The sequence below is a fragment of the Pristiophorus japonicus genome, chromosome 10 (assembly GCF_044704955.1).
Source record: "Pristiophorus japonicus isolate sPriJap1 chromosome 10, sPriJap1.hap1, whole genome shotgun sequence".
NCBI classification, from domain to species: domain Eukaryota; kingdom Metazoa; phylum Chordata; class Chondrichthyes; family Pristiophoridae; genus Pristiophorus; species Pristiophorus japonicus.
In genome coordinates, this window is record NC_091986.1 from 214,537,335 (window position 1) to 214,549,563 (window position 12,229).

General features: G+C 45.0%; 1 protein-coding gene across 1 annotated transcript in view; it reads right to left on the minus strand.

Moving 5' to 3' along the window:
* acer3 (alkaline ceramidase 3) overlaps window positions 1-12,229 on the minus strand; it is a 271,554-nt gene that overhangs the window by 219,533 nt on the left and 39,792 nt on the right. Inside the window, exon 2 of the mRNA XM_070891651.1 lies at window positions 9,667-9,777. Coding sequence (XP_070747752.1) covers window positions 9,667-9,777 — 111 coding nt within the window. The remainder of the gene's footprint in view (window positions 1-9,666; window positions 9,778-12,229) is intronic.

A 12,229-nucleotide genomic window follows, 5' to 3' on the forward strand; every position in this document is an offset into this window, starting at 1 on the left:
TTGACCTTTGCACCTTTGTAATTCAGCATCAGCACCAGTCTTCACTTTGCATCTCCCTTGTGTTCAGGGAAGGCCGTGAGTCATAGGGATCACCAGCACGTAACAGTCAGATAGAGGAATTCCAAGTGGATTGAATGTTTCATGACTAGATTTTTTTTGTTCAAAATCAAGCAGTTGAATCCTAGGAAAGGAATACTTTAATGTCCTAACTGAAAGGTCAGCTCGTCAGTCATGCAGAGTTTGTAACCTGGCGCACAAACATCAGTGTCCTCGTCCAGGCTAACATCCCCAGTATTGAAGCACTGACCACACTCGATCAGCTTCGCTGAGCAGGCCGCATAGTTCGCATGCCAGATATGAGATTCCCTAAGCCAATGCTTTATGTGGAGCTCCTTCATGGTAAACGAGCCAAAGGTGGGCAGCGGAAACATTACAAGGACACCCTCAAAGCCTCCCTGGTAAAGTGCGACATCACCACCGACATCTGGAAGACCCTGGTCGAAGACCGCCCGAGGTGGAGAAAGTCCATCTGGGAGGGCGTTGAGTTTTGCGAGTCTCAACGCAAAGAGTATGAAGAGGTTAAGCGCAGACAGCGGAAGGAGCGCACGGCAAACCAGCCCTACCGACCCCTTCCCTCGACGAATGTCTGTCCCACCTGTGACAGGGTCTGTGGCTCTCGTATTGGACTGTTCAGCCACCAGAGAACTCACTTTGGGAATGGAAGCAAGTCTTCCTCGATTCCGAGGGACTGCCTATGATGATAATGATGGGATGATGCAACCTGTGCCCACACTCTGGGCAAACCAGAGGGGAATCTGGTTTGCCGCACGCTCCTTCCGCTGCCTACGCTTGGTTTCTGCATGCTCTCGGCGATGAGGCATTGGTGTTGAGGAATGTGAGCCACTCACCTGTATTATATAGAACAATGATGTATTTCTTTTGAGCGGTTTGGTATGAATACAGAGACCCCGAGTGTAAGCGTGGAGGAAAAGGTCTCCAGGCTTCCTCTCCTCACCGCCCTCAGCGTTTAGCCCTTAGCCCTTTTCATGGGTCTACAGCGCCGTCAGTTCGGTTTATATTTCAGAGCACAGCTGGGAGGCAAACCTGCATGTCTGCACCCTTATATAGTTTAAAAACACTTTGAAAGGCGTTGAAGAAACTTCTTAGAGAGAATGTCTGGAGAAGCCAAGCATTTCACCAGCTAAATCTTTGTTTTTTTAATTTTAATAAAACGTGATTTGGTTCCACCTTAGCTAGGGAAAAAATACACAAAGCAAATTTCTGCTGACTTGTCAGTTTGGCTCAATCGGTAGTACTCTCTCCTCTCAGCTAATAATCCGAGAAGCTTCTCTGGCACAGTATCAAGTCAGTACTGCTACATTATCTGTTCTCCAGATAATACTGAGGTCTTGCCCGCCTGTTCAGGCTGATGTTAAAACTATACTGGGTAGGATTAGTATTCTGAAAGGAGGAGATAAAATGGGCCAAAGGGCCTTCATCGTCTGAAATTAATAAATTTAACTTAATGCACACTTGAATGCTCTGCACAAAGGCAACATCCAACTTAGTTAGTGGACTGACAGTCCTGTGATGGTTTAATCGTCCATGTAATCTTTTGCACATTTTGTGCCAAACCACAAAACATTGATGGGGGATGGGGGAAGGTGGAAAACACTACTTCACAGGAGTGTGAAGACAAAAAAAAAAATGAATTTGACACCGAGCCACATAAGAAATTACGGCAGATAACCAAAAGCTTGGTCAAAGAGATATGTTTTAAGAAGCGTCGTAAAGGAGAAAAGAGAGAGAGAGAGAGAGATGAAGAGGTTTAGGGAGGGAGTTCCAGAGTTTAGGGCCCAGGCAGCTGAAGGCACGGCCACCGACGGTTGAGCAGTTATAATCAGGCATGCTCAAGAGGGTAAAATTTGAGGAGTACAGATATCTCGGAGGGGGGGGGGGGGGCGGTTGTGAGGCTGAAGGAAATTACAGAGACAGGGAGGGGCAAGGGGATGCAGTGATTTGTAAACAAGGATGAGAATTTTGAAATCGAGGCATTGCATAACCGGGAACCAATGTAGCTCAGCGAGCACAGGTTTGATGGGCGAGTGGGACTTGGTGCGAGTTAGGACACGGGTTGCCGAGTTTTGGGTGACCTCTAGTTTACGCAGGGTAGAATGTGGGAGGCCAGCCAGGAGTGCGCTGGAATAGTCAAAGGAATGGATGAGGGTTTCAGCAGCTTACATCAAGAGGTTCAAAGGAGGGAATTAGATTGCAAAAAATCACTTCCTCCTGATACAAAACAGGGCAGTGGATAAACACAGCTTGTGGTGTGGTGGAAAACGCAGGCCACAAAAGCACTCAGGTTTGGTCTTTAATCTGTGCTATTAGCTAATCTTTACCAAGGCTGTCCTGAGGCAGTAAAAACTGTCTTCAGCGTTCCAAGCATGCAGGGAACAGTACCCTCACATTTCTGCACTCGACTGTTGTCCATGATCCCTCCTGGGAGTGCAAAACTGCCGGCATGCAGCTTAGGTCAAAAAACAGATGTTTATGTCAACACAGGACCGGATCCGGCTATTATGGTCTCCCGCAGCTGAATAATCTGCCAACACTCACTGCTGTGAGGCAGTGTCCTGGCCAATATTGATCCGTCAGCCAACATAAAAGAGACAGATTAACTGGTCGTTGTCACACTGCTGTTTGTGGGAGCTTGCTGTGCGCAAATTGGTTGCCGCGTTTCCTACGTTCCAATAGTGACTGCACTTCACTGGCTGTAAAGGGCTTTGGGATTTTGAGGTCGCGAAAGGCGCTATGTAAATGCAAGTGTCTGTGATTCTTTCCCAACTCTCACAGGACACTTGAATAATTTTGGCAAGAGACTGGACAGCCCTGATTTAGCATTGTTCCTCTTCTCTCCTGAAGGTTTTGTGTCTGAACAAATGAATGATTTTCTCCTGGCTACCTGACTGCTCTCTGCTAGGCACAGGACCAAACAGCACACTGTTTGTGTGGATCAAAACAGATCCCAGCACCTCATCTTTCGTTTATCTGAGGAAGGACAATCTTGCTATTGAGGGAGTGCAGCAAAGGTTCACCAGACTGATTCCCGGGGTGGCAGGACTGAGATATGAGGACTGGATCGACTAGGCTTATATTCACTTAAATTTAGAAGAATGAGGGGGGATCTCATAGAAGCATATAAAATTCTGAGGGATTGGACAGGTTAGATGCAGGAAGAATGTTCCCGATGTTGGGGAAGTCCAGAACCAAGGGTCACAGTCTAAGGATAAGGGGTAAGCCATTTAGGACCGACATGAGGAGAAACTTCTTCACCCAGAGAATTGTGAACCTGTGGAATTCTCTACCACAGAAAGTTGTTGAGTCCAGTTTGTTGGACATATTCAAAAGGGAATTAGATTAAGGCTAAAGGGATCAGGGGGTATGGAGAGAAGGCAGCAGTGGGGTACTGAAGTTGCATGATCAGCCATGATCATTTTGAATGATGGTGCAGGCTCGAAGGGCCGAATGGCCTGCTCCTGAACCTATTTTCTATGTTTCTATGTTAGACATTTTACAGCCTTCTGGACTCAACATCGAGTTCAGCAATTTCAGACCTTGAACCCTGTCCCTATTTTTTTTTTTCCTGTTTTTTTCTCTTTCCTACAGCAGCTGTTGATGATTCTGCCATTCCCATTTACACCCTATCTAGACTCATCTTTTGTTTCTTAACTTGTCCCATTACCATCTGCTTGCGCCTCACACCATTTTCCCTTTTGTCTCTTAATCTCTCCTGGCTTCCACCCTATCACAGACCTTCCCTTTTGTTCGTTCCTCCCCTCCCCTCTTTCCCTGCCCTTACACTTGTTTAAAAACCTGTTACATCTCGAACTTTTCCCAGTTCTGACAAAGGGTCATCGAGCTGAAATGTTTCTCTCTCCACAGATGTTGCCTGACCTGCTGAGTGTTTCCAGCGTTTTGTGTTTTTATTTCAGATCCCAGACTCAGCCGACTCTCCTGCCAACCCCTCGCCTCCGGTGAGCAATGCCACACAGCATGCAATAGAAAGATATTTTTGGGCCATTTTCGAATGATTTTCTTGGTCAGTCAGGAGAAGGGTTACACATAAGAAAAAGGAGCAGGAGTAAGCCATTCAGCCTTTCGAGCCTGCTCCACCATTCAACTGAACTCCACCTTCCCGCACTATCCCTCGGTTCCCTTAATATTCAAAATTCTGTCTTGAATATACTCAACAACTGAGCATCCAAAGCCCTCTGGGCTGGAGAATTACAAAAATTCACCATCCTTTGAGTGAAGAAATTTCTCATCTCAGTCCTAAATGGCTGACCCCTTATTCTGAGACTTTAAACCCTACTTATAGACTTCCCAGCATCTACCCTGTCAAGCCATGTAAGAATTATGTACATTTCAATGAAATCACCTTATTCTTCTAAATTCTAGCAAATATAGGCTTGGTTTCCTCAATATCGTCTCATAGGACAATCCCCCATTCCCAGGAATCAGTCTGGTGAACCCCTCTCTAAGAAACATAGAAAATAGGTGCAGGAGTTGGCCATTCGGCCCTTCGAGCCTGCACCACCATTCAATATGATCATGGCTGATCATGCAACTTCAGTACCCATCGATCCAGTCTTTCTTCATATGTCAGTCTGGTGAACCAGATTAGGAGGCAAATATATCCCTCCTTAGATAAGGAGACCAAAAGTGTGCACACTGCTCCATGTGTGGTCCGCACTATATGACTGTAGTAAGGTTTCTTTACTCTTGTACTCCAATCCTTTTGGAATTAAGCTTCCAGCAGAAATATACTGAGAATGGGCTCTGTAAACTTCTCCAAGCCAGCTCGTCCAGTTCCATCAATATAAAAATATAAACAACACATTGTTTAAACTGAAGAGAGAAAAAAAGATTGTGGTCAGTGGATTTAAAATGCACCTTTGTATTTTTGCAAAAGGTGCATCAATGCAGGACTGGTATCGTGGATTAAAATAATGCTTTTTCACCCAAGGTATCTGGATTCAGCTCAGAATAATGCGATGCAAGTCTCCTCTTTCTGACAACTGTCAGGGTGCAGTAGATTTGTGGAGTATCAATCCCTGGCAGGCATCGGCACAAACCTGTCTATACTTCAGTACAAATGAGAACCAGGCTGGGCCAAATGGTGGGAAACAGAAATATTCACACTGGTCTTGTAATGGGTGCTCTTGCAGTGGTTGTGGTTCGACATGTTGTTGGAGCCGAGCACAGTGAGCTTCACTCTGTACAAGAACATAACATAAGAATTGGGAGCAGGAGTAGGCCATACGGCCCCTCGAGCCTGCTCTGGCAATTAATAGGATCATGGCTGATCCGATCATGGTTTCAGGTCCACTTCCCTGCCCGCTCCCCATAACCCCTTATCGGTGAAGAAACTGTCTATCTCCGCCTTAAATTTATTCAATGACCCAGCTTCCACAGCTCTCTGAGGCAGCGAATTCCACAGCTTTACAACCCTCTGAGAGAAGAAATTCTTCATCTCAGTTTTAAATGGGCGGTCCCTTATTCTAAGATTATGCCCCGTGGTTCTAGTTTCCCCTATCAGTGGAAACATCCTCTCTGCATCTACCTTGTCAAGCCCCCTCATAATCTTATACATTCCGATAAGATAACCTCTCATTCTTCTGAAGTCCAATGAGTAGAGGCCAAACCTCTGTAGGGGGAGTGTTTGCTAGTGCTGTTGGGAAGGAGTTAAACTAATATGGCAAGGGGATGGGAACCAATGCAGGGAGACAGAGAGAAACAAAAAGGAGACAAAAGCAAAAGACAGAAAGGAGATGAGTAAAAGTGGAGGGCAGAGAAAACCAAGGCAAAAAACAAAAAGGGCCACTGAATATAAAGGGGCTGCAGGAGAGGTCAAAACTAAAAATCATGGTTTAAAAACTAGGATTAAAATACTCTCCCTAAATGCACGCAGCATTAGAAATAAAGTAAATGAGTTGACGGCACAAATCATTACAAATGGGTATGATTTGGTGGCCATTACAGAAACATGGTTGCAGGGTGGCCAAGACTGGGAATTAAACATACAAGGGTATCTGACGATTCGGAAAGATAGACAAGAAGGGAAAGGAGGTGGGGTAGCTCTGTTAATAAAGGATGATATCAGGGCAGTTGTGAGAGACGATATTGGCTCGAATGAACAAAATGTTGAATCGTTGTGGGTGGAGATTAGAGATAGTAAGGGGAAAAAGTCACTGGTGGCGTAGTTTATAGGCCCCCAAATAATAACTTCACGGTGGGGCAGGCAATAATCAAGGGAATAATGGAGGCATGTGAAAAAGGAACGGCAGTAGTCATGGGGGATTTTAACCTACATATCGATTGGTCAACTCAAATCGCACGGGGCAGCCTGGAGGAGGAATTCATAGAATGCATACGGGATTGTTTCTTCGAACAGTATGTAACAGAACCCACAAGGGAGCAAGCTATCTTAGATCTGGTCTTGTGTAATGAGACAGGAAAAATAAACGATCTCCTAGTAAAAGATCCTCTCGCAATGAGTGATCACAGTATGGTTGAATTTGTAATACAGATTGAGGGTGAGGAAGTAGTGTCTCAAACGAGCATACTATGCTTAAACAAAGGGGACTACAGTGGGATGAGGGCAGAGTTGGCTAAAGTAGACTGGAAACACAGACTAAATGGTGGCACAATTGAGGAACAGTGGAGGACTTTTAAGGAGCTCTTTCATAGTGCGCAACAAAAATCCAGCAAAAAAGGGCGGTAAGAGAAGGGATAACCAGCCATGGATAACCAAGGAAATAAAGGAGAGTATCAAATCAAAGACCAATGCATATAAGGTGGCCAAGGTTAGTGGGAAACTAGAGGATTGGGAAAATTTTAAACAACAGCAAAGAATGACTAAAAAAAGCAATAAAGAAAGGAAAGGTAAATTACGAAAGTAAACTTGCGCAAAACATAAAAACAGATAGTAAAAGCTTTTACAGATATATAAAATGGAAAAGAGTGACTAAAGTAAATGGTGGTCCCTTAGAAGATGAGAAGGGGGATTTAATAATGGGAAATGTGGAAATGGCCGAGACCTTAAACAATTATTTTGCTTTGGTCTTCACAGTGGAAGACACAAAAACCATGCCAAAAATTGCTGGTCACAGGAATGTGGGAAGGGAGGACCTTGAGACAATCACTATCACTAGGGGGGTAGTGCCAGACAGGCTAATGGGACTCAAGGTAGACAAAGTCCCCTGGTCCTGATGAAATGCATCCCAGGGTATTAGAAGAGATGGCGGAAGTTATAGCAGATGCATTCGTTATAATCTATCAAAATTCTCTGGACTCTGGGGAGGTACCAGCGGATTGGAAAACAGCTAATGTAACGCCTCTGTTTAAAAAAGGGGGCAGGCAAAAGGCAGGTAACTATAGGCCAGTTAGTTTAACATCTGTAGTGGGGAAAATGCTTGAAACTATCATTAAGGAAGAAATAGCAGGACATCTAGATAGGAATAGTGCAATCAAGCAGGCGCAGCATGGATTCATGAAGGGGAAATAATGTTTAACTAATTTACTGGAATTCTTTTGAGGATATAACGAGCATGGTGGATAGAGGTGTACCGATGGATGTGGTGTATTTAGATTTCCAAAAGGCATTCGATAATGTGCCACACAAAAGGTTACTGCAGAAGATAGAGGTACGCAGAGTCAGAGGAAATGTATTAGCTTGGATAGAGAATTGGCTGGCGAACAGAAAGCAGAGAGTCGGGATAAATGGGTCCTTTTCGGGTTGGAAATCGGTGGTTAGTGGTGTGCCACAGGGATCGGTGCTGGGACCACAACTGTTTACAATATACATAGATGACCTGGAAGAGGGGACAGAGTGTAGTGTAACAAAATTTGCAGATGACACTAAGATTAGTGGGAAAGCGGGTTGTGTAGAGGACACAGAGGCTACAAAGAGATTTGGATAGGTTAAGCGAATGGGCTAAGGTTTGGCAGATGGAATACAATGTCGGAAAATGTGAGGTCATCCACCTTAGGAAAAAAAAAAAACAGTAAAAGGGAATATTATTTGAATGGGGAGAAATTACAACATGCTGAGGTGCAGAGGGACCTGGGGGTCCTTGTGCATGAAATCCCAAAAAGTTAGTTTGCAGGTGCAGCAAGTAATCAGGAAGGCGAATGGAATGTTGGCCTTCATTGCGAGAGGGATGGAGTACAAAAGCAGGGAGGTCCTGCTGCAACTGTATAGGTTATTGGTAAGGCTGCACTTGGAGTACTGCGTGCAGTTTTGGTCACCTTACTTAAGGAAGGATATACTGGCTTTGGAGGGGGTACAGAGACGATTCACTAGGCTGTTTCCGGAGATGAGGGGGTTACCTTATGATGATAGATTGAGTAGACTGGGTCTTTACTCGTTGGAGTTCAGAAGGATGAGGGGTGATCTTATAGAAACATTTAAAATCATGAAAGGGATAGACAAGATAGAGGCAGAGAGGTTGTTTCCACTGGTAGGGGAGACTAGGACTAGGGGCCACAGCCTCAAAATATGGGGGAGCCAATTTAAAACCGAGTTGAGAAGGAATTTCTTCTCCCAGAGGGTTGTGAATCTGTGGAATTCTCTGCCCAAGGAAGCAGTTGAGGCTAACTCATTGAATGTATTCAAGTCACAGATAGATAGATTTTTAACCAATAAAGGGAATTAAGGGTTACGGGGAGAGGGCGGGTAAGTGGAGCTGAGTCCACGGCCAGATCAGCCATGATCTTATTGAATGGCGGAGCAGGCTCGAGGGGCTAGATGGCCTACTCCTGTTCCTAATTCTTATGTTCTTATGTTCTTATGTTCTTATGTAAACCTACTCAACCTTTCCTCATAAGTCAACCCCCTCATCTCCAGAATCAACCTAGTGAACCTTCTCTGAACTGCCTCCAAAGCAAGTATATTCTTTCTTAAATATGGAAACCAAAACTGTGCAGTATTCCAGGTGTGGCCTCACTATAACTGTAGCAAGACTTCCCTGCTTTTATACTCCATCGCCTTTGCAAGATTCCACTGGGTGTCCTGATCACTTGCTGTACCTGCATACTAACCTTTTGAGTTTCATGCACCAGGACCCTCAGTCCCGCTGTGCTGCAGCAATTTTTCTCCATTTCAATAATAACTTGCTCTTCGGGCTCTGCTGTACCCGAAATACATGTGCACACTGACTGCAACACTTCCAGCTTGCACCCTTGGTCATACTCAGCAAAGGCAAAACCAGAGGGAGAGGGGAGGTTGGTAGGGGGCAGTGTTCCCGGGTTTGGATGGGAAAAATCGCGCATGCACAAGTATTTAAATGGGCTGTGCAGCCCTTTAAAGGGGTCACACACCCAAAAAAAACAATTAAAGGCAGGGAGAGCATGATAAGATTCATGCACTATTGTAGAGGAGGAGATGAGGAAAGGAAGAGGGAGGAGAGAGGAAAAAGAAGATAATTCACAAGTATTCAATATTAATAATGGGTGTAAGAAGTCGAAAGAGTGCTCCATTCCCCAGCACCAAGCACTAACTGGAAAAACACATTTTAAATATATAAAAAGTAACACTTTCAATTCTAATGACAAATATCACAAATGAGAAAAGAAACTATATTTTCCAAAAAGTGAAGCACATACCTGTAAGACCCAAAAATGCAGCTAAGTAGCGAGTTTCAAGGCCATCTCTTACAGTCTGAATTGCACCATAGATAGGAGGTAGAATCATAATCAGGTTGCTAACAGTATTCCCTGCAGAATAGAAAGAACGAGAGCATGAGGGTTAGTGCCAAGTAGCCAACAACTGCTGCAGTGTTTGACCTGCACATAAATCACAGCTGAATTCCGAGTACAACTGTGTTGGCAGCTAACTATACATCTTGGCCAACAACCTCTACGAATGATTTAGAAAAATAGGGGAAAAGCGCCTCTGGTGACTCGATGACTTTAGCCAGTGAGTTGCAGAGCCACACGGACCAGGAGGCTACTGGGCCGCATGGAATGAGCTGGTTTCAGCCAATGTTCTTCTCATTGAGCTGCACGGCCGTCTGGAGGTCCTGCGCAGGCCACTCATCGGCTCACAAGGCCTCATCCATGCCTTTGTTACCTCTGTACTTGACTAATTCAACGCCTGGCTGGCCTCCCATATTCTACCCTCCCTAAACTAGAGGTCATCCAAAACTCGGCTGCCCATGTCCTTACTCGCACCAAGTCCACTCACCTATCACCCCTGTTCTCGCTGACCTTCATTGGCTCCTGGTTAAGCAACGCCTCGATTTCAAAACTTTCATCCTTATTTTCAAATCCCTTCATGGCCTCGCCCCTCCCTATCTCTTTCAGCCTCACAACCCCCCCCCCAGCCCTGAGATGTCTGTGCTCTTCTTATCCTGCTCTGCTGAGCATCCCTGATTATAATCACTCAACCATTGGTGTCCGTGCCTTCTGTTGCCTGGGCCCCAAGCTCTGGAGCTTCCAGCCTAAACCTCTCCGCTTCTCTACCTCCCTTTCCTCCTTCAAGACGCTCCTTAAAACATATCTCTTTGACCAAGATATTAGTCACCTGCGCTAATTTCTACTTATTTGTCTCGATGTCAAATATTTATCGCATAATACTCCTGTACCCTCTCCGCCTTGGGACATTTCACTACATTAAAGGCAATATATAAATGCAAGTTGCTGAGTTGGTTTATAATGGGAGAAACCGCGCACGCACGGAAATTTGAATGGGCTGCGCAGCCAGTTACAGGGACCGCGCACATAAAAAAATAAGATGGAACATTGATGGAGATAATACAATTGACCTCAGCATTCTACTGTTTGTTGGTGGTGGGGGAGGGGTACATGTTAGGCCAGGATAAAGACCTGCTCTACTCAGAATAATGCAACATCTTTAAAGTCCACCTGAACAGGCCTCGGTTTATTTTTGTGTTTTTAATAAATTCATTCTTTATATGTAGACACCACTGGCAAGGTTGGCATTTATCACGCATCGCTTAGGTTGTGGTGGGCCTCCTTCTTGAACCACTGCAGTCTGTGAGGATTCTTTGTAGCAGTATGATACTGAGTGACTTGCACTTCAGAGGGCACTTAAGCGTCAAACATGTTGGTGTGAGACTGGAGTCACATATAGACCCAGACCGGATAAGAAGGGTAGTTTTCCTTCGCTAAAGAAAGACTTGCATTTATATAGCACCTTTCACAACCACCGGATGTCCCAAAGCGCTTTACAGCCAATGAAGTACTTTTGGAGTGTAGTCACTGTTGTAATGTGGGAAACACAACAGCCTATTTTGCGCACAGCAAGCTCCCACGAACAGCAATGTGATAATGACCAGATAATCTGTTTTTGTTGTTATGAGGGATAAATATTGGCTTGGACACCGGAGATAACTCCGCTGCTCTTCTTCGAAATAGTGCCATGGGATTTTTTACGTCCACTTGAGTGAGCAGACAGGACCTCTGTTTAACATCTTATCCAAAAGACTGCACCTCTGACAGTGAGGCACTCCCTCAGTACTGCACTGGAGTGTCAGTCTAGATTTATGAGCTCGAGTCTCTGGATTATTGCCCGAGTAGCGAAAATGGTATTGTTGTAGCCACACTAGTGGCTAATCAGCAACTTCTAACGGACGATACTGATCCACAAGATGCACTGGTGCAACTTACCAAACTTACTTCGCCAGCATCTCTCAGCCTGTCAACCCCTACCACCAAGAAGGACAAGAGCAGCAAGATCATAGGACCACCGTTACCTGCAAGTTCCCTTCCAAGTCGCGCACCATCCTGACTTGCATATATACCGCCATTCCTTCATAGTCACTGGGTCAAAATCCTATAATTCCCTATCCCACACCTTCGTGGGGGCACCATCAGAATAACGTATTGAGGCTACAAAATAACTTGTTGAGGCTGGGTCAAATCGAAAATGTTAAAACTGAGATTGATAAGATTTTTGTTCGGCAAGGGTATTAAGGGATATGGAACCAAGTCAGGTAAATTAATACAGTTGAGATACAGATCAGCCATGATCTAACTGAATGGCGGAACAGACGAGAGGGACTAAATGACCTCCTCCTGTTCCAATGGCTCCTGTGCAATACGGAAGCGCTTCAAGAATAAGGTCCACCACCCAAGGGCAACTAGGAATGGGCAATAAAGGTAACTCTTCCAGTGTCACCCACACCCTGACAACGGATAATTATGA